We start from the raw sequence: 22802 nt of genomic DNA on the forward strand, positions 1-22802 counted from the left end.
AGTGTGTTGCTCCTTTATTGTCTTAGAAACATCCCTTTTATATCCACCTCGTATCTGCTGTGGCAAAAACAAGGGAGTAGCTGAAGGGACTTACTATTCAAACTGAGAATGTCATAACTTGAAGCCAATTAATTGTCTTGACAATTTAAAAGGGTTTATCAGTTGCTAGAAAATATCAGAAGACACTGTCACACAGAAGGCACAGTGTAGCACTCACCACTAAACATCTGCCACTGACATGTCAGACAACACCACACAGTTACTGACACTCGCCAGGATGTGGAGAGTATCTTGAACATGACAGCAGGTATGTGGTGAATATAGCATGTCAATGATTGCTACTAACATACCACACAGATGCCTTCTGTGTGAGTAGCTTGACTGATTTATCATGTTATCATATAGTGAGGAGTAACAATAAAATTGTCAAATAAAATTAATAATAAAAACATCTGAATATCATAGTGAGAAGAACATATCAAATGTTAGGTTGTAACATCCACCATGGTGGAAGTCTTGCTGAGTGCATCTGGTGCTGAAATAAAATCCTCTGTTGCTTAAAATATTTGTGTTTTTATGAACTTTAGGGCCCTTTCACACACAGTATGAATAAGTACAACTCAGGGCGACTCATGGCAAAACAGCTTGTATGAGCGAACCACGAAAACATTGCGCCGACGGGCAGGCGTGAACGACCCAGTGCGATGGTTCGTGCACACGTCAGTGTCTTTTGAGCAGGAACACAGTGTGAGCAGCCGCACCACATCGCGCCGCTGATGTGGAGAACAATAAAGTAAAAAACAGCTGTATAATTAATGAATACCATTGGGTTGATATAACTAATACATAAAAGGGGACACAATACAGCACCCCATGGTTAAATAACCCTGGTTAAATAAAAAAAATGGCACTCATGGGATTCAAACCCATAAGCTCTGATTATCAGACAGAATTGTTACCACTGCGCTACCATCACTGGCTTGTAATCAATGCGGACATGAAGAAAGTGCACTGTGTACAGCTGCAGCCCGGCGCAAGGCGAAAGTAAGTTCATGTCATTCCACACACGGAACGTATTCTCAAGGTGGGACGTCCAGGAGCACAGATCTTTACAGCTGCGGCTGTGAGCAGACACGCCCCCCTGTCCGTTCAGCGTCCAGACCTCAGTCACTTTCTGTGTTATGTGGTCATTAATTTTTGTTATTTGTTATGTAATCGCGTATGTAGGTATTGTTGTAATTATTTATATAACTGTCCTGGCGGTGGTTTCTGTGTTTGTAATGTGTGCGCTGAGCTGTCATCCAGCTGTCAGTGTGGTGTGATAAGCTAACAGGCCCCTCCCTGTGCTGTGTGACATCAGACCTTGCTGTCTGGCCCACATGTGACCAGATCTGTACATACATATAAGCATCTTATGCAAGTGTGCCCCACCCGGCACCCCAGATGTGTTGGGTGGAGGGGGGGGGGGGACACACGCACACATGTGCGAGACACATGCACCACATGTGTGTAGCTTTTTGCAACTCTACAGTTGTGGGGCACTTAGACAAATTTCACATCCAGCTCGACAGTGATTATCTGCTGACTGATTTTGTGATGATAGTGCGAATGGCCACACATTTTCTAAGTGCCAAATGAGCAGTGTTAGATGTTCATGTGTCAGCTGGAATTTGGCCAATACCTGCTGCGAGAGGGTTCAGTGGTCTCTCACAGTGCACACTCTGTCCTTCAGCCGCTGGTGTGCGCAAATAGTTGTAGCAACAGGTGTACGAGGTGTTAGAGGCAGCTAGGATTTTACATGCTTTGCATGCGATTCCTGCTTCATGCGCAATTCGACCAAATTCGCACTATGTGTGAAGGGACCCTTATCCAACATGAGAATGTCATGACTTGAAGCAGATTTATTTCCATTAAAGCCCCTTTCATACTGGGCCAACATAGAGTTGCGTAATGTGGCGTGCCGACTACGGCGAGGTTATGCAGACCAACGTGGAAATACGCTGATGGATTTAATTTCAAATTAAACATGTTTATTTTTTCATGACATTCGGCATAGAGCACTGTGTCTATGCAACACTCCTCTACTGTATGCAATTCTACACTGCGCTACTGTACACCATGCCTCTGCAAAGGTTTTTAATCAGTACGTACAACTACCTGCATTGCTAGATTTTATTCATCCCGCTGGACTCTGCTGAACTTTGCTGGCAGTGAAACTTCAAAACCACAGAAGAAGAGGTGGGCCAAAGCTCCGCCCCTGCGTGCAACATACGCAGCCATTCCTGTGTAATATATACTCCACACAACCCAACTCTACGCAGGGGTAAAAGGGGCTTAAAGGAAAATAGAATGTAAAATTCTTTTTTGTGCTTTTGTTTTTTGTTTTTTTGTTTTTTTCCTCCGGTAGTACGGGCAAAGCTGTTATGTGTCGGACGCAGCTCGGAGAACTGACCAGCGTTTGAAGGACCCAGTATGAAATAAGCAGAGCATGGTACAAAGGCTAACTGAATTTAATACATAACAGTGATAATATAATAACAAAAAGGTGCGGCCTGGCGTGGTGCGCTCCCAGCAGCGCTAACGGTCCGGAGCCAGAAGCTGTTTCGGACCCAAGGACCCCGCCGACACCCCCCAGGTGGCCGCAACAACCGAGTCTGTGAAAGAAGGAACCATTATGTGAGTCCACACTCTACACACAGAACACTTAAAGGTGTACAAACAGCAAACACTTCCTGGCTTGATTACTGATCAGCTTCCCAACCTGCAGGCATGGAACAATCAGTTCACAAAACTCCACTGCAGTGAAAGCTGATACATGACTAACAAACAGCTCAATACAATAAGGTGTGAGGGACACCACATTTACTGACTGTATAACTGTTAGTCACAAAATCTAACGTACCTCAGGAAGTGTGCTGACGAGCGTGAAACCTCACCCCCTCCTCTTTCACAGACTGTGCATCAAACCTGGACGTTCTCAGCATCCGCTGCTGATGAGATGGCTCCCGAGACGACGATCTCACCCGTCTGGTCACAAGGTCGAGTCTCTGGCAAATACACACTGTGCACTCCAGTCTTAAATGCCAACATGTTCCAATCCATCCAGATGCACCACAGCTGTGAGTCCTGACGAGTCGCAGGTGATCAGGGTGAGGTCCTGACAGCCTCAGCAACACAGCCACTCAGTCCCAAACGCACGCCACCTGGGAGGAAAACCAAAAGACAGAAACAAACCGGCAGCCAGGCCCCCCCAGCCATATAACAGTACCCCACCCTCACGGGAAGCCTCCCGGCGACCACACACACCTGGCCCAGGAGAAACACCCCCCTCCAGGGACCATGGCTGGAAACCGCGTCTGCGTTCATCCTCCAACAGACTGGTTGAACTGGCTGCATCTTTGCCCTTGTTTCTGACAGTCTTTTAGCACAGGTGTGGCCAGGAGTTCTTACACCTGTGCGGTTAGCCTTTATCCAAACATGTGTAATTTGTCATAAAACAAAACACAAACAACCAAAACACCCCCCCCCTCCCCAGGGGACCGTCCCATCAAACCCCAGGGAAGGGGAGAAAAGAAAAACAACCCAAACCCAAGCCTACAAACAAAAACACTAAAACACCCCCCCCCCCTCCCCAGAGGACCGTTCCATCAAACCCCAGGGAAGGGGAGAAAAGAAAAACAACCCAAACTTAAGTTTACAAACAAAAATGCCAAAATACCCCCCCTCCTCCCCCCAAACGACATGTAGGGACCAACACCCCCCAGAGGGCCTCCCGCCAGCTCCAGGAGTAATAACCACGGCCGAGGTCCCTCTGGGATCCAACGTCACCCACGGGGACTACCAGCGCCTCCCAGAGGACCACTCGTCAACCCCAGGAGACGCCTCCCCTCATGACTAATGGACCCAGCCCCGGCCATCCATGGCTAGATGGACCCACAGCCCTTTCCCCCCCAGAGGACACCACATTCAACCCTTAGGGCGGAAACTGGGGGGGGGAAAACAAAAAGATCCCCCAAACCCCCCCCCTCCCCTCCCGGGTGCAGAGGCTACCTGGGAAACGCCCAGCACAACCTAACTGCACCCCTCCAGCAATGCCGACACTACGGCACACCCGGCTGGAGTCAGAGGAGAAGAGAGGGCACAACAAAAAACAAAAAGAGGAAAAAACAACCCAAGTACCACCCCATCACCCCCCAGGGGACCGTTCCATCTAACCCTGGGGATGTGAAACAAAAAGAAATAAAAAGGAAAAACAAACAGACCAACACACAGTTGTTTGGGTCCCCTGTTTTTTTTTTTGGTTTTTTTTCAGACAGGCTGCAGGGTCACAACCCCAGACAAATAGTGGAAAACAAAAAATAAAATCCCACACAAAAACCAACTCAAAAAACACCCACACAAAATGGACTAACACAAAACAAATCAGTGAGTTATACCGTCAAGCTCAACCAAATGGAACACACCTGTTCCTACTCAAGAGCTTGACGGTAACGTGATTCAGTCATCACAAGGGGGAGCCAGAGTGCTAAAGATGAAAAAACCCCTTTGGCGACAGAAAAAAACAAACGAGCTGCTTTTGTGTGCGCAGCTGAGTGCAACACACAACCAAAATGTGCTCAACTAAATAACGCCGGAGCTGAAACAACAGACGCAGTAGTTACCTTTATCCGGGGAAACGGGGCTACGACTGTAACACAGGAAGCCCAGCGACCCGTGCTAACAGAGCTCCGCCGTGCGCGTGAACCCATTACAAACGCACTCTTGCAGCTCCCGTTTAAACCTCTTATCCGGTCGGAGCGTGACGCGAAGCCGTCGCCAGTCACACTCCACCACGACCCATGGATAAGGCACAACACAGGAACACGGCTGCAAGAGAGCACAAATCAGTATCCAGTAATGGGTTCTCAAACACGCACCTTCCGGGCGGAGAGCCCCGCAACTGATCCGGATAACCACTGAACGTCTGCTGCCGCCTTCCCGGCGCTTTACCGTCTCTGCTACCGCTGGGTCCGTGATGTTTGGCCAGAGACTACTGTTATGTGTTGGACGCAGCTCGGAGAACCGACCAGCGTTTGAAGGACCCAGTATGAAATAAGCAGAGCACGGTACAAAGGCTAACTGAATTTAATACATAACAGTGATAATATAATAACAAAAAGGTGCGGCCTGGCGTGGTGCGCTCCCAGCAGCGCTAACGGTCCGGAGCCAGAAGCTGTTTCGGACCCAAGGACCCCGCCGACACCCCCCAGGTGGCCGCAACAACCGAGTCTGTGAAAGAAGGAACCATTATGTGAGTCCACACTCTACACACAGAACACTTAAAGGTGTACAAACAGCAAACACTTCCTGGCTTGATTACTGATCAGCTTCCCAACCTGCAGGCATGGAACAATCAGTTCACAAAACTCCACTGCAGTGAAAGCTGATACATGACTAACAAACAGCTCAATACAATAAGGTGTGAGGGACACCACATTTACTGACTGTATAACTGTTAGTCACAAAATCTAACGTACCTCAGGAAGTGTGCTGACGAGCGTGAAACCTCACCCCCTCCTCTTTCACAGACTGTGCATCAAACCTGGACGTTCTCAGCATCCGCTGCTGATGAGATGGCTCCCGAGACGACGATCTCACCCGTCTGGTCACAAGGTCGAGTCTCTGGCAAATACACACTGTGCACTCCAGTCTTAAATGCCAACATGTTCCAATCCATCCAGATGCACCACAGCTGTGAGTCCTGACGAGTCGCAGGTGATCAGGGTGAGGTCCTGACAGCCTCAGCAACACAGCCACTCAGTCCCAAACGCACGCCACCTGGGAGGAAAACCAAAAGACAGAAACAAACCGGCAGCCAGGCCCCCCCAGCCATATAACAAAAGCAGATGGTAACCCCATTGAGTCTGATCTGCTTGAGGTTTTTTCCTGTTAAAAAATGGCAGATGTTGCCAGTGTGCATGCTGAGGGGGTGGGCAAGGTTAGACCTTACTCATGTGTAGCACCTTGGGGTGACTTGTTATTTAGTGCCATGTAAATTCAGTGTAACAAATTCAATCATATTCAAATAAATTTCTGATACAATAAAGGCCTGAAGGATGATTGATGTACATCTGTCAAATCTGTCAACATTTTCAGTGATAAAGGTATTGTCAGTTTTAAAATGACATAACAAAGAATAATAATATTTTCATGTTTTCCATTGCTCTCAGGCAGTTGCAGAGACATGCCCCATGTGCATTTATGAATAAACATATCTAAACACTCCTGACACATATTTGCCTCAGATGATTCTTTGTGATTGCTTTTTGGATTGCCATTTTGTGGCAAATTAAGTTTACTAGATGGTGTTGTGGTTGAGAGGCTTCTTTTTTTGTTTTTTGTTTTATGATTTTAGCTATATTGGGTCCATGGAAGTATTATGCAACACTTGTTTAAATACAGGGTGCTTTTTCTTTCTTATGAAAATTTCTGATGTGCGTGGAGGGTAATCTAAGATTATGAAAGCAATAAACTTGAGTTTCTATGAAACATTGGACTTGTGCTTATATTGCAATAAGCTGATCCCATAATAAAGAAAACATCTGAATGCAGCATTGCCTGAAGAGTGATGTTTTCATTTATTATTCAGTAAGCAGTCTACTTTATCCACCACTGTCACCTTGTGTTTCGTAATTACTTCCTGTAATCAACAGAATTGTTGATTCAATTTGAACAATGAGTCCAGGAAACATCACACTATAATCTGAGCCGTGTTTGTCTGTTTGTTCCCCTCCTTCTCCCACATCCTTCACCCCATTTCTACCAAACTTGGTATCTGGTTGAAGGTTATTCCCAAAATTGCCTTTAAGGGATTCATGTTGGCAAAAGGTCAAGGTCACTGCGGTCAGAGGTCAAAATTTAGATTTTTCACTCTGATGATCACCACGTTCATCAGCCACTCATGGCGCGGCACCACAGCAAAACACCTCCGTTGGAAGTCTCACAGGACAAGTTTGAACATGCCCAGCTGTTAAACAATTTCTCGGATACTCACTCGACTGAAAGCCATCGAAAACTGCCTGAATCTTACGAATGGTTATCAACACGGAGGTGTTTTTCTGTGGCACCGTGCGATGAGTGGCTACATGCCGACGCGCGAATCCGTCCGCACGTCTTTCATTACAAAATCTCCTTTAACAGTGGAATGTCCGGATAAACTGCTGATCCCGACCTCTTCTGAAACTTCTCTGCTCTCTCACGACGTCCTGGGTCAACAGAGGCTTAAATTTGGAAGTTTTCAGCTCGAAACAGGCTGATACGGCGGCTCGGGGCGCGGCGCACCGTCCGGCGCCGTGGGCTGTCCTTAAAGCGATAGTAACACTCCTTAATCTCTCATCAGCCGTTAAAAGTTTCACCGAAAACCATCTGAATTTCTCGAATGATGTCCACTTGGATGTGCCTTACAGTTTCTGAAAAAATTTTGATCAAGCAAAGCACCAGTCTCTCAGGAAGTTCTCAGACAAAGGAATTCCGGCGGGAGGGGTGGACCAGTGCTCACTCAAAGCCTGCCCACAGGCAAATGACGCAACCGACAGGCGTGAAAAAACTCACGCATTAGCATGAGGGTTCAAGCTTGTCTGATGTAATCGCACGTGATTCAAATCCATATAGTTTTTGAAAAAAATAAAAAGGTCAGTTTCTTTTCTAATAGACCTCATATGTGGGTGGGTTGTGAAATTGCACAAGCAGGGTAAAATTTTCCAAAGTTCAATCACTGACTACGTTTACATGCCGTTAATATTCATGTTAAGGTCAATATTGGTTTCTGAATCATTAGGAATAACCCCTTCACATGCTTAAGCAGACAGAGTTACTCCTGTATACATGGTCACTGGTATCATTTGGAATATCCCCATCTAAACAGCGACGCATGGACAACGTCCAGACGCACGGAGAACGTCATGACGCAAATATGCATCATGAGGACAATCACTGAGTTCAAGGTCATTTGGTCACAGGTCAAAATTTTAAGGTTTTGTTTGTTTGTTTGTTTGTTTTCACATTGGTTTGCACCCAACGTGACAGATATATGGAGGCAGGTTCAGGTTGATCAACTTGCCAAATGTCTTTTTATGTTTAAAAGTTTATACCTGTTTGCAGGTTGTTTTGTTGATTTCCACCAAAATTGGTACGTCATTGAAGGTTGACCCCCAAAATTGCATTTGGAAAAATTCTGGAACACATTTACCTGAATTCCAGAAGTGCTCTGGTAAGGTCAGTCAGAGGTCACTCAGTTGGGCGAAGGTCAAGCTCATTGAAGTCAAATGTCTATCATAGCCCTCGCTGTCTTCCTGACCACGAGTACTATTAGGTAGTTTTATAAATAGTTCAGCAGATTATAATAAAAGTTGAAAAAGCTCTGCATTTTTAAAGAATCCAAATGTTTTAACAGCTTGTCAGTTTGGGATTTTTTTTTTTTTTTTGCCTGCAGCTGCACTTTTATTTGTTTACACGAAGATGAAGGCTCACCCCCCCCCACACACACACACGTGCGCACACACACAGTAAAAAAAAGCAGGGGAGGTCAACGCTGCGATGGTGACACTTTCACAGTTAAAGATTTTTATTTTCTTTATTTCATTTTCGTGCTGATTGTTTAAAAAAACTGTATAGTTTATTACAACAAAAAGAAAGACAAGAGAACAACCGAAAACAAATTGTGCACGATAGTTCTATTAAGGCGCACAAAGCGAGGATGTTGCTTTTACTCCTGAGACGTGCTGAGTTTTGGGGTGACTTCTGTTTTCAAAGCTCTTTCTTGTCGTCGCTAACAAGATACCAAGTGAAAGTGTTTCATCCAAGGATGACTCATCTGCTCTTATCATTCTGTCGTATTTCATCAGATGTCTAGTTTTTCCCTTGTTTTTGCTCCCTGTGAGTCGGACTTACGGTCCCGCTCCAGCGTCGACGTTCCAGTAAAACATACATCCTTAATGAGGCTTGTCTAAACACAGCAGCAGCAGCAACAAACATCCCCCATCACAGCAGCAAACAGACATTTACACGGTCAAAGAAGAAAAACCTGTTTGCTTAAGTGGTCTTTTTAACATCTGTCTTTGTTGGCACAAACCCATAGTTGTGGGAATAAATTCGATTATCGAGGTTAAAAGGGAACACTGCTAATCTACAGCGACTTGCTTTTCTCCGGGTGCCAGAGGTGGTGGTCTATGCTTCTTCCGTATGAAATTTATCTAAAAATACAGCTTGTGTAGCTACTTTGGACAATAATCAGAAAGGGCAAGCGACGGCGTATTAAAAAGACAATTAATTTCAAGCATTCATTAAGACTGTGTCGGGCCTAAGATGGTGCAAATGTGTTCTATTTGTTCCTGTTGTCACAAGAATATGTACTGACATATTTTTGCACACAGTGAATAAATTGGGGGCAGCACAGTGTCTTAGTGGTTGGCACTGTTGCCTCACAGCAAGAAGGTTATGGGATCGATTCCCACCTGTGGCTTTTTTGTGTGGCGTTTGAATGTTCTCCCTATGTTTGTGTGGGTTCCCTCTGGGTGTTCCAGTTTTCTCCCACATCTAAAGACAAGCAGGTTAGGTGGACTGGAAACTTTAAATAGAGGGTTTTCATGTGACGTATCGGTCACATAATTTTGTGTCCCATGGCCATTCTGGATTACGACGCGGTGGCCGCTGTGTTACACTACGTGCATTTGGCGAAAAATTGCAGAAGCTTCAACGTCGGTGTGAAGAAGCCTCACGGCACCGTGGCGCTGAGAGAGATCCGCCGCTACCAGAAATCCACTGCTCCCAGAATTTTATTTTATTTTATTCAGCAATAAAATTATATAAGAATACATAAAAAATACTGCAGAGGACAACACAAGAACGCTTCCAATATGGATGCTTATTTACATTGTGGTCCTCGAGCACCGAGCTGCTGATCCGCAAGCTGCCTTTCTAGTGCCTGGTGAGAGAAATCGCTCAGGACCTCAAGACGACCTCCGCTTTCAGAGCTCTGCTGTGATGCTCTGCAGGAGGCCGGCGAGGCTGACCTGGTCGGCAGCTTCCTAGTTCACAATATCGCGGTGTGACACTGTCGGCCAGTTCGTTACATCACCACTAAATTCACTATCTGGTATAAGATACGGATCCACTGAACCAACTGCTACACATTTATCATGATAAATAGCTTTATCTCGAGGATTTAAAGCCTCGTAATAACCGTATATTCTCTCCATTTTTCTATCATGTGCCAACCTCCTTGTAATCCAGAATGGAGATGGCACCTGTCCTGCAGCAAATCGGTCACGTGATTGAAAACCCTCTATTGTAAGTGTGCGTGTGTGTGTGAATGTGTTTATTTGTCTATATGTGGCCCTGTGACAGACTGGCATCCTGTCCAGGGTGTACCCTGCCTCATGCCCTATGACTGCTGGGATGGGCTCGTGACTCCCAGTTAGAGTAAGCAGTTGATGATGATGTGTGTGTGTGTGTGTGTGTTCATAAATTAGCATAACTAAACAAAAAATGAGTCAACAGTTTGCCTGTTTTTGACTCAAAAACAACTTTCTGTTACTTAAATATTTGAAGTAAGTTTTGCATATATATGTTGACTGCAGCTAAACTAAAAATGTTGATTTAACTAAGTCAAATATGTTGTTTTTTTAATATCCTTGTTAATAGAACTTATTTTTAAGTACAACTCAATATTCAAACAATACTCAGAGCACAACTGTAAATTAATCCAACATGAAGAATACTGTTCCTTAATTTTGGTGGGATTTGATCATGTTGGGGTTTAGTGTAAAATAGTTAAAGGACACACAAGAGAATTTCTGGAATTGGCCACCAAATATTCCGTTTCAGAACATCTTCTACCATCTGTGCTGTTCTGATGGAGGCCAGCAGGGCTCACTGTGCATGTGGTCGTCAAGAGACCTCACTCCCCCAACAGCTAAATGATTCTCTGGCCAATCACATTTTTAGCTGGCTGATCAGAGCACCATGCCGGAGATTGTGAGTTCGCGTCCCGAGGGGAGTGAGTGGGAGAAGTCAAAATCACAGAGCAGCTGCTACAATGTCGCATTTTGGTGTATAAATAATATAATTAGTGCTGTTTTCTTTTTATTGTTGAATTCCAGCATGAATAATCTCTGAGTCACCTAGATTAAAAATTAGCATTAGTCGTTTTGTCATGAAGGGAAAACAAGATATTGGAAATATATTTTACAACACAACTATCAGTTTCTGTTGGTAGAACCAGTTGTTCACAAACTAGGTCACTGAATTCATAGTTTTTTGCTTTTCATGTCATAGTGTAGCATAGACCTTTTAGGATGTTACATTATTATGCATATTTAAGTTGATTTAACTCAAATTAATTGAGTTCATTTAACTTAGAACAAGTTTTTGTGGTTGAGTCATTTCAGTTAAAAACTTTTTGAGGTTTTGTCTCAACTTTTTGAGGTTTGTTCATTTGTAGTTGCTGGTAGACGACTTGTACAGAAACATCTAAAGAGATATGGCCTACTAGGTGTAGTTTTTCTGAATATTCCCATTTTTATCAACTCTGCATCAGTCTGAGACATTTCGTTATGATGAAGCTTGTGTATTCTAAATATACCCATTTGAAGCTTAAAAATATCACCAGCAAAACATATATGTTGTGGGTAATCATAAAATGCAACATCATGTCACTCAGTACGCTATACAATTTAAAGGTTTGGGAAAACACAGTTTGGGATAATTTTGAGATCTTCTTGCAAGTAATATAATGGTAAGTATTCTCGTTTCCCAGCATGAACTTTTGATGTTCAAACTGGCCACTTGCCTTATCTCTCATCTTGAGTAGCATCAAGAAGGGCGTTTGGCATCAGACTAATGACATCAACACGTGGATAACATCAGATCTGTTGTGGTGACTTTGAGCACAACTGGAAGAACTTAAAAGAAAAATACTACACTGAAAAAAGAGAATTGTTGGACCAACCTAACTGCTTCAGTTGGTGAATTAGGTTGAGACATATTACCTTAACATGTAATATTCAACATGTTAACTTAATTTGAACAAACTTAATTGATTCGAGTGTTACCAATTAAACAAATTTAATTAGATTTTCTATTTTTTCTTTGAGCTGCAGCTGCCTCATTGATATGATTGTGTTTCCTGTTCAATACAGTCGAAAAAGGAGACTTTTTAATTTTTAATTGATTAATCTATTAATTTTTTTGTTTTATCGAAGGATTTTTTTTAAAACTAATTATTTTTGAGAATAGAAAATTTAGTCGTTAATTCTAACCATAAATTCTGCCAATAAATTTGAATCTTGTATTTATATATTTTGACATACAACTTATTTTACACATTTTTAAAAATCCAAACATATAAAGGATACAAAGTACCAAAAATTACATAAAGAAAAGAAAATCTTGCACTCAGTTTTCCCTTTTCCTGAGACACAAGAAGACAAAAAATAAAATCCTAATGTATTGCAATTAACAATTATTTTCATCTTCCGTTAATCTGTTGATTATTCTCTGGATTCATACATTAGTTGTTTCGTCCATAAAATGGTGAAAAATATAGACCAGTTTTTCTAAAAGCCCAATGTTACACCCACAACCCAAAAATATTCAGTTTACTGTCAGAGAGGAGGAAAGAAACCAGAAAATAGTCCATTTTAAGAAGCTGAAATCAGAGAAAGTGGACTTAAAAAGAAAAACAACAATTCAAAATGATTAATCGATTGCCAGAAAAAGTAAGTCCCCTCAGCTTCTCTATTTTTTCACTTGGGGTCACCACAGAAGACAAGAGATGGATCTGCATGTTGATACGACACACGTTTTATGCTGAGAACTTCCTGTATCGATTACCAAAATACTTGGTGATTAATTTAATTTAATTAATTTAATTTAATAACTGATTAATAATCAATTGTTGTACAGCTCTATTGTTCTTTAAAGGCTGCCATAGCTTTAAGTTGATTTTTCTCACTTTGTAATTGCAGTCAAACTTTTCAACACAGCCATGCACAGACCTTGGTAGGCGGCCAGTAACCCTTGGAGAGTCCACGTTACCCAGTAATCTTATTTTTTTCAGGCTCAGTGACTCGAGAACACTCATGGCTGGTTGCCACCCTAAATGAAAAGCCTTCAGACACCTATCATCCACTCCATTTCACCAGCGAAACTTTGTGTGCTGGCCACGCTGAACATCGCTGGGAATCGAATTCGAGTAGTCATGCGAGAAAACAAATACACAATTTGAATAGCATTACCCTTAATGGCGTGCTGTGCATGTGTGCTTTCAGACGGGAAGGTGGAGGTGACGAAGGAAAGCCTGAAGCTCTGCACCATGGGGCCAGGAAAGGTGTTTGGAGAGCTGGCTATTCTCTACAACTGCACCAGGACCGCCACTGTCAAGAGTGAGTCTCCACAGACACCCGACAAAAACGCCCAAAGTGCTCACATCACCCTCACACACACACACACACACACACACACACACACACACACACACACACACACACACACACACACACACACACACACACACACACACACACACACACACACACACACACACACACAGATGCACTGACACGTGTAGCCTGGAGTTGGAGGATTAGGAGCCTCTGCCTGTAAGTTATCAGTCGCATTTTGACGCGGAGAGGAAACGGTACAAATGGTCGCTTGCAGCGCAATGATAGCATTGTTTCTCAGTTCTGATGAAACAGCGGCCATCAGCAGTGTCTGTGTCTTCAGGATTTCAGCTGAGCATCTTCTGAGGCTTCGAGTGGAGTTCATGCAAACATTTAATAGCTTTGCTCTTTCATGTGTCACATCTGTGGAGCTGTGAAAGATGCCTGGTAGGCGAGTAGGTGGTCTATGAGATCAGAGATTTGTATAGTCGGCCTAATAGAGGCAGGATACGGAGAATGGAGTGAACAGATGGCAGGCACAAGTGAGAGCTATTTTAAGAGAATGTGTCACTATGAAAAATGTATGTTTATCTGAGGAAGGAAATGGGAACTTGTCTGGAAATGTGCTTTTGACTACACACAAAATGTGACATAAGACCCCCCAAAAAGTCTCTTATGTGAAAGGAAATGCAGTGAAAATGAGTCATATATACCATAAATATTTGGACATCTATGCTTTTGGGGGGGCGGGGGGAGCATTGGGGGGGTAATGTTTCCTCTGTACACCACCATAATGGAGCAAAAAATGATGTGCTTGTTGCATTGATTGTTGGCTTTAATTCAGTGGGTTGACCCAGTATATTAAACTATCATGCTGACCTTTTAGGAATTATGGCCTTTTTACACACTGTCTGCCCATTTTCAGTCAGAGGCCATAAGGAACAGGACAAACTAAATCACAGATCAGCTCAGTCAGCTGTTGAATAGCTGAACACACCTGACTGAGCTGATCTGATTATTTTGGGGACAAATGGAATATCTCCAGTACTATAGGTACCAATGACCCAGACTGGGAAACACTGAACTAAGTAGCCGGATTATTTTTAATACAGATCACCACTTTTACAGTCAGCATCTTTAAAGAAGTGAAGGATGGATATGTAAACCTTTTCAATTCACTGACTATGACTTGGACTTGGATGTGTAGCGCTTTTCTATCTATATCAGAAGCTCAAAGCACTGTACCGTAACACCTCACATTCACACACTTACACCAGGCTGCTGCCACACAAGGTGCCTACTACACACCAGGAGCAATTTGGGGGTTAAGGACCTTGCCCAAGGGCCCTGAGTGATGTTCCGGCCAGATGGGTGTTTTACCCGAGGATCCACTAGACCAGAGGTCTCAAACCGGTTCCAGAAAGGGCCGAGAGGGTGCAGGCTTTCTGTGCAACCACCCACTCCAGCAGGTGATTTCACTGATTGACATCACTTTGAGCAGGTGAAATCAGTTAATCAGTGAAATCACCTGCTGGAGTGGGTGGTTGCACAGAAAGCCTGCACCCTCTCGGCCCTTTCTGGAACCGGTTTGAGACCTCTGCACTAGACCATCACCTCCACATTGATTGCCATTAGTCATTAAGACCTACAAACAATAGGGTACTGTATGGTAAATCTCTCTGAAGTAAATAGTTTTGAAAAACTGAGTGAATGTGCAAGAAGGAAATGAGTGAGGAAAGCCACCAAGACAAACATGACAACTATGGTAGCTGAGATGGAATCTTGCCTCATTTTGCAAGGCAATTTTCACATCTTCTTTTTAAAGACAATCCTTCTATATCCCAGTCCACCATGAATACTACTACTGCTACTACTGATAATCAGTGGTGGGCACAGATAACCAAAAAATTAACTTCGATAACAGATGATAAGATAACTGAAAAGTTATCTTTGATAAAGATAAACCACCCAAAAATGTATCAGAAGTTACAGATAATCGATAACCGATAAATTCCGGTGTTGTCATCAGTACATTTGCAATTACTAAGAAGCTGAAATTAATTTTTAACACAATTGCTTTTGAAAGCATCAAAAGCGACAAAAGACCCAAAGAATGAGCCAGAATGTTCAACTATGCTGCCCCCTGTAGAACACAGCACAGACAAATCCTGACAGCACCCACAAAATTAGTTTTCTACTTCTAATCATAATCATTTTCTTTCAACATTCTGCCCCTGCTGCTTGTTTATTACAGCACTCCCAAACCAGAGACACCCAGAGAGCAGTCATAAGGTCAGCTGTCTATCAATTACAACACTCCGGTCAGGCGGGGGTCTTGAAAAATAAAGTCATACTAACTTATGGTTTTATGAAAATACTGATAGAATAACTCCATTAATGTCAATTCTGTCATTTGTACAAAATTAAAATCTAACATATATCTTTTAATGTTGAATAAGGCACTAATTCTGAGGTTTTGTAACAAACACAGACCGCAAAGCATTCTGGGTAAATGTGCCTCCGCTAAACACTGATTGGTTCAGTCATTCATCATGTAAACCAACACGTTAATGTGACGTGTGTCGTGTGTTGGTTTAAAGATAAATGTGCTTTTGTAAAATATTCCATTTTATTTGTAAAAACAGGCATTTTTACGGAGCCCTGGAAGTGTCATTGCAAAATGTTTTGCATGTGGCGAGAATGTGCGCATGTTTTATTAATGCCGTGCACACGTTTGATGATGTGTGCATGTTTTAAAGCTTTTATAATGTTGTAAAACGTGCACTCAATATTAGTAAGTAAGTAAGTAAGTAAATTTATTTATATAGTGCCTTTCACAGACATAAGTCAAAAGCACTTCACAGGTTAAAATGCAATAATAAATAATGAAAACAGATAAAACAAAGGACAAGGTTAACAATTGGTCAGTTCTGAAAAGGCTTATCTTGACACATAAATGTTGGCTTTACACTGTGCGTGTTTTGGCCATTTTTCAGATGATTTTTCATTCGTGCAAGAATTTTTTGGGCCGAGTTTCAGGTTAATCGCGCGTCCTGCATCGCGTAGTGAAGTAACAAGCTTTAACATCTCATGACCACCTCCTGCTGCTGAAGAGCTTCATGCATCCAACCCCAGAGCTGTCTTGTAATGTTTTTTTGTTGTTGATGTTGTTGTTGTTTTGTTTTTAAACTTAATTTGTAGAAAAAAAAAGCCAAAAAGTTGATTTGACCACCATCTGATATAACCGGGTTAAAATAAATAGAACACTGCCATCTACTGGTACCCAGGCACTTAGTACTTCTTGGGTTGAATACTGCCATGAACAATACTGGCCAGTAGATGGCAGTAGCGGCCTTGAAAACTTGCCAAACAAAATTCCAGATAATCCGTGTCTGCTACATTTAACTTTTAAGATGCGTGGAATTTAACAAACACAAATACACTAACGTCTATAAACCCAGAGAATATATTCATGAGAGTTTTATGCACTAGAGTTTAATGCTGTTATCCATGGAGCCTGAACATTGTCTGAAATGCATTTGTCCTGTCATGAATGTCTGAGATTACCCTGTGCTACCCATAATGCATTGCTGCCTGGCAAATCAAATCAAATCAATTTTATTTATATAGTGCCAAATCACAACAAACAGTTGCCCCAAGGCGCTTTATATTGTAAGGCAAAGCCATACAATACTTACGGAAAAACCCCAACGGTCAAAACGAGCCCTGTGAGCAAGCACTTGGCAAAAAATGCAGAGTGGTGCATACAGAGCAAAAAGAGAAAGAAACAATCAATGCATTATGGGAACCCCCCAGCAGTCTAAGTCTATAGCAGCATAACTAAGGGATGGTTCAGGGTCACCTGATCCAGCCCTAACTATAAGCTTTAGCAAAAAGGAAAGTTTTAAGCCTAATCTTAAAAGTAGAGAGGGTGTCTGTCTCCCTGATCCGAATTGGGAGCTGGTTCCACAGGAGAGGAGCCTGAAAGCTGAAGGCTCTGCCTCCCATTCTACTCTTACAAACCCTAGGAACTACAAGTAAGCCTGCAGTCTGAGAGCAAAGCGCTCTATTGGGGTGATATGGTACTATGAGGTCCCTAAGATAAGAAGGGACCTGACTATTCAAAACCTTATAAGTAAGAAGAAGAATTTTAAATTCTATTCTAGAATTAACAGGAAGCCAATGAAGAGAGGCCAATATGGGTGAGATATGCTCTCTCCTTCTAGTCCCCGTCAGTACTCTAGCTGCAGCATTTTGAATTAACTGAAGGCTTTTCAGGGAACTTTTAGGACAACCTGATAATAATGAATTACAATAGTCCAGCCTAGAGGAAATAAATGCATGAATTAGTTTTTCAGCATCACTCTGAGACAAGACCTTTCTAATTTTAGAGATATTGCGTAAATGCAAAAAAGCAGTCTTACATATTTGTTTAATATGCGCTTTGAATGACATATCCTGATCAAAAATGACTCTAAGATTTCTCACAGTATTACTAGAGGTCAGGGTAATGCCATCCAGAGTAAGGATCTGGTTAGACACCATGTTTCTAAGATTTGTGGGGCCAAGTACAATAACTTCAGTTTTATCTGAGTTTAAAAGCAGGAAATTAGAGGTCATCCATGTCCTTATGTCTGTAAGACAATCCTGCAGTTTAGCTAATTGGTGTGTGTCCTCTGGCTTCAGGGATAGATAAAGCTGGGTATCATCTGCGTAACAATGAAAATTTAAGCAATGCCGTCTAATAATACTACCTAAGGGAAGCATGTATAAAGTGAATAAAATTGGTCCTAGCACAGAACCTTGTGGAACTCCATAATTAACCTTAGTCTGTGAAGAAGATTCCCCATTTACATGAACAAATTGTAATCTATTAGATAAATATGATTCAAACCACCGCAGCGCAGTGCCTTTAATACCTATGGCATGCTCTAATCTCTGTAATAAAATTTTATGGTCAACAGTATCAAAAGCAGCACTGAGGTCTAACAGAACAAGCACAGAGATGAGTCCACTGTCTGAGGCCATAAGAAGATCATTTGTAACCTTCACTAATGCTGTTTCTGTACTATGATGAATTCTAAAACCTGACTGAAACTCTTCGAATAGACCATTCCTCTGCAGATGATCAGTTAGCTGTTTAACAACTACCCTTTCAAGAATTTTTGAGAGAAAAGGAAGGTTGGAGATTGGCCTATAATTAGCTAAGATAGCTGGGTCAAGTGATGGCTTTTTAAATAATGGTTTAATTACTGCCACCTTAAAAGCCTGTGGTACATAGCCAACTAATAAAGATAGATTGATCATATTTAAGATCGAAGCATTAAATAATGGTAGGGCTTCCTTGAGCAGCCTGGTAGGAATGGGGTCTAATAGACATGTTGATGGTTTGGATGAAGTAACTAATGAAAATAACTCAGACAGAACAATCTGAGAGAAAGAGTCTAACCAAATACCGGCATCAATGAAAGCAGCCAAAGATAACGATACGTCTTTTGGATGGTTATGAGTAATTTTTTCTCTAATAGTTAAAATTTTATTAGCAAAGAAAGTCATTAAGTCATTACTAGTTAAAGTTAAAGGAATACTCAGCTCAATAGAGCTCTGACTCTTTGTCAGCCTGGCTACAGTGCTGAAAAGAAACCTGGGGTTGTTCTTATTTTCTTCAATTAGTGATGAGTAGTAAGATGTCCTAGCTTTATGGAGGGCTTTTTTATAGAGCAACAGACTCTTTTTCCAGGCTAAGTGAAGATCTTCTAAATTAGTGAGACGCCATTTCCTCTCCAACTTACGGGTTATCTGCTTTAAGCTGCGAGTTTGTGAGTTATACCATGGAGTCAGGCACTTCTGATTTAAAGCTCTCTTTTTCAGAGGAGCTACAGCATCTAAAATGTCTTCAATGAGGATGTAAAACTATTGACGAGATACTCTATCTCACTTACAGAGTTTAGGTAGCTACTCTGCACTGTGTTGGTATATGGCATTAGGGAACATAAAGAAGGAAACATATCCTTAAACCTAGTTACAGTGCTTTCTGAAAGACTTCTAGTGTAATGAAACTTATTCCCCACTGCTGGGTAGTCCATCAGAGTAAATGTAAATGTTATTAAGAAATGATCAGACAGAAGGGAGTTTTCAGGGAATACTGTTAAGTCTTCTATTTCCATACCATAAGTCAGAACAAGATCTAAGATATGATTAAAGTGGTGGGTGGACTCATTTACATTTTGAGCAAAGCCAATTGAGTCTAATAATAGATTAAATGCAGTGTTGAGGCTGTCATTCTCAGCATCTGTGTGGATGTTAAAATCGCCCACTATAATTATCTTATCTGAGCTAAGCACTAAGTCAGACAAAAGTTCTGAAAATTCACAGAGAAACTCACAGTAACGACCAGGAGGACGATAGATAACAACAAATAAAACTGTTTTTTGGGACTTCCAGTTTGGATGGACAAGACTAAGAGTCAAGCTTTCAAATGAATTAAAGCTCTGTCTGGGTTTTTGATTAATTAATAAGCTGCAATGGAAGATTGCTGCTAATCCTCCGCCCCGGCCCGTGCTACGAGCGTTCTGGCAGTTAGTGTGACTCGGGGGTGTTGACTCATTTAAACTAACATAATCATCCTGCTGTAACCAGGTTTCTGTAAGGCAGAATAAATCAATATGTTGATCAATTATTATATCATTTACTAACAGGGACTTAGAAGAGAGAGACCTAATATTTAATAGACCACATTTAACTGTTTTAGTCTGTGGTGCAGTTGAAGGTGCTATATTATTTTTTCTTTTTGAATTTTTATGCTTAAATAGATTTTTGCTGGTTATTGGTAGTCTGGGAGCAGGCACCGTCTCTACGGGGATGGGGTAATGAGGGGATGGCAGGGGGAGAGAAGCTGCAGAGAGGTGTGTAAGACTACAACTCTGCTTCCTGGTCCCAAACCTGGATAGTCACGGTTTGGAGGATTTAAGAAAATTGGCCAGATTTCTAGAAATGAGAGCTGCTCCATCCAAAGTGGGATGGATGCCGTCTCTCCTAACAAGACCAGGTTTTCCCCAGAAGCTTTGCCAATTATCTATGAAGCCCACCTCATTTTTTGGACACCACTCAGACAGCCAGCAATTCAAGGAGAACATGCGGCTAAACATGTCACTCCCGGTCCCATTGGGGAGGGGCCCAGAGAAAACTACAGAGTCCGACATTGTTTTTGCAAAGTTACACACCGATTCAATGTTAATTTTAGTGACCTCTCCAATTCGCGTAACCGGGTGTCGTTACTGCCGACGTGAATTACAATCTTACCAAATTTACACTTAGCCTTAGCCAGCAGTTTCAAATTTCCTTCAATGTCGCCTGCTCTGGCCCCCGGAAGACAATTGACTATGGTTGCTGGTGTCGCTAACTTCACATTTCTCAAAACAGAGTCGCCAATAACCAGAGTTTGTTCCTCAGTGGGTGTGTCGCCGAGTGGGGAAAAACGGTTAGAAATGTGAACGGGTTGGCGGTGTACACGGGGCTTCTGTTTAGGGCTACGCTTCCTCCTCACAGTCACCCAGTCGGCCTGCTTTCCCGGCTGCTCGGGATCTGCCAGGCACAGCATGTGTTCACAAAACCTTAAAAATTAGCACATTACTTTAAAATGAAAACATATATTTGATATTTTCACTTTATAAAGCTTCAGACATGACAGTAATTTTAAATAACTTGTCCAAAATGAGTACATTAAAATTTGAACCATAAGTTAAAAATGTATGCCTCTGGATGACTTGGTGATATTGCGATTATACCAGTATGGTGTTAAAGGAAATTATTATTGTTATTTTTTTGTGACCAGTTTTTCTTTGCCTGCAGAGGATAGAGCGGTTTCTCCTGGAAGCAGCTCTTTTCTGTTTGCAGAGGGTGGAACTACACATTTGTTAGGAAACTTTCAACAGGTAGGTCTCAACTACTTTAATAATTTCAAAATTGTTTTTCACTGTTCAGCTTGGTTTACTACGTTATCGGTCGAACGGCAATTTATCAGAAGATAATTAATCCGATGATGGTTTTTAAATTTATCTAAAAAGATAATCCGATAATGAAAACATTATCTTTGATAATTATCTGTTATCGGATTATCGGAAGTGTGCCCACCACTGCTGATAATATAATAGTAATAATAATATTAATTGGTGATGAAACAGACAAAAATTGCATGATGCACAGTTTTTCACATCACAGCCTCAGAAGCTTATAACACCTTCAGATTTGTTATAGATGTCATGGTGGCTTACCTCATAGTCTCCTCCTTGCACAGTCACTCGGTATCTGAGAACTGTATACTCAGACAGATTAACCATGGAGTACCATACTGTTTGTATTTCTTAATGATTAATAAAAAAATATGATATTTTGTGTTAAATCATTTTAATTAAAGCTGAAAATATACTCCAGATGTACATTTTGATTATTTATTTCAACTCCATTGTGTTGGTCTGCAGAGGCAAAAGTGCAAAAATTGTGCCATTGTCCAAATGCTTATGGACCTGGTTAGCAAATCAATATGTCACCAAGTGTAACAGATATGAATGTTTTATTCACTGAGATGATGCATCCTTAAAAACCCCCCACATATTTTCAGGTCTTTTTATATTTATATATTTCTGTTTCTGCATGTGTTGCTTTAAATAACTCGGAGCTTATGCTGACCACGCCCTCTGTCATTTCAAAAGACATCTCTCAATCTCTCAGAGGTCATGTGGGAGTGTCACGCAGAATGCAGTCCGGGTTAGTGGGCGTGTTTTAATGAGCAAGCAGTATTCCGCATGTGAAAGCCCTGAAAAGAGTTGTTTCAGGGTTTCAGTTTATTTACAAGAGGAAGGGATGTTTGTGCGGCCACAATCACTCGTACGACTCTAAGGATGTATCACGAGTGCCAACCATATTTACCTGCAAACAGGCAGATCAAAATCAATTTTGCACATTATGGTGCCTTTGTAGTGAAATGAATTGCAATCAAGGTGTTTTTGTTTTCGAAAGACAAGATGCAGTTGGTACTACAAAACAAATCGTAACCCATTGTGATTGTTATTGATCCAGAAATTGGAATTACACACACACACACACACACACACACACACACACACACACACACACACACACACACACACACACACACACACACACACACACACACACACACACACACACACACACACACACACACACACACGCCCTCTTATTATATAGTACTGTTCAGAATAATAGTAGTGCTATGTGACTAAAAAGATTAATCCAGGTTTTGAGTATATTTCTTATTGTTACATGGGAAACAAGGTACCAGTAGATTCAGTAGATTCTCACAAATCCAACAAGGCCAAGCATTCATGATATGCACACTCTTAA

At 41.9% G+C, this 22802-nt stretch overlaps 1 protein-coding gene across 2 annotated transcripts in view; it reads left to right on the forward strand.

Moving 5' to 3' along the window:
• The window catches only part of LOC117523141 (cGMP-dependent protein kinase 1), a 460927-nt gene that overhangs the window by 133652 nt on the left and 304473 nt on the right, over positions 1-22802 (forward strand). For both annotated transcript variants that reach the window (XM_034184573.1, XM_034184572.1), the window contains exon 3: positions 13308-13421. In XM_034184573.1, the coding sequence (XP_034040464.1) occupies positions 13308-13421 (114 nt within the window). The remainder of the gene's footprint in view (positions 1-13307; positions 13422-22802) is intronic.

This window comes from Thalassophryne amazonica, chromosome 13, assembly GCF_902500255.1.
Source record: "Thalassophryne amazonica chromosome 13, fThaAma1.1, whole genome shotgun sequence".
NCBI classification, from domain to species: Eukaryota; Metazoa; Chordata; class Actinopteri; order Batrachoidiformes; family Batrachoididae; genus Thalassophryne; species Thalassophryne amazonica.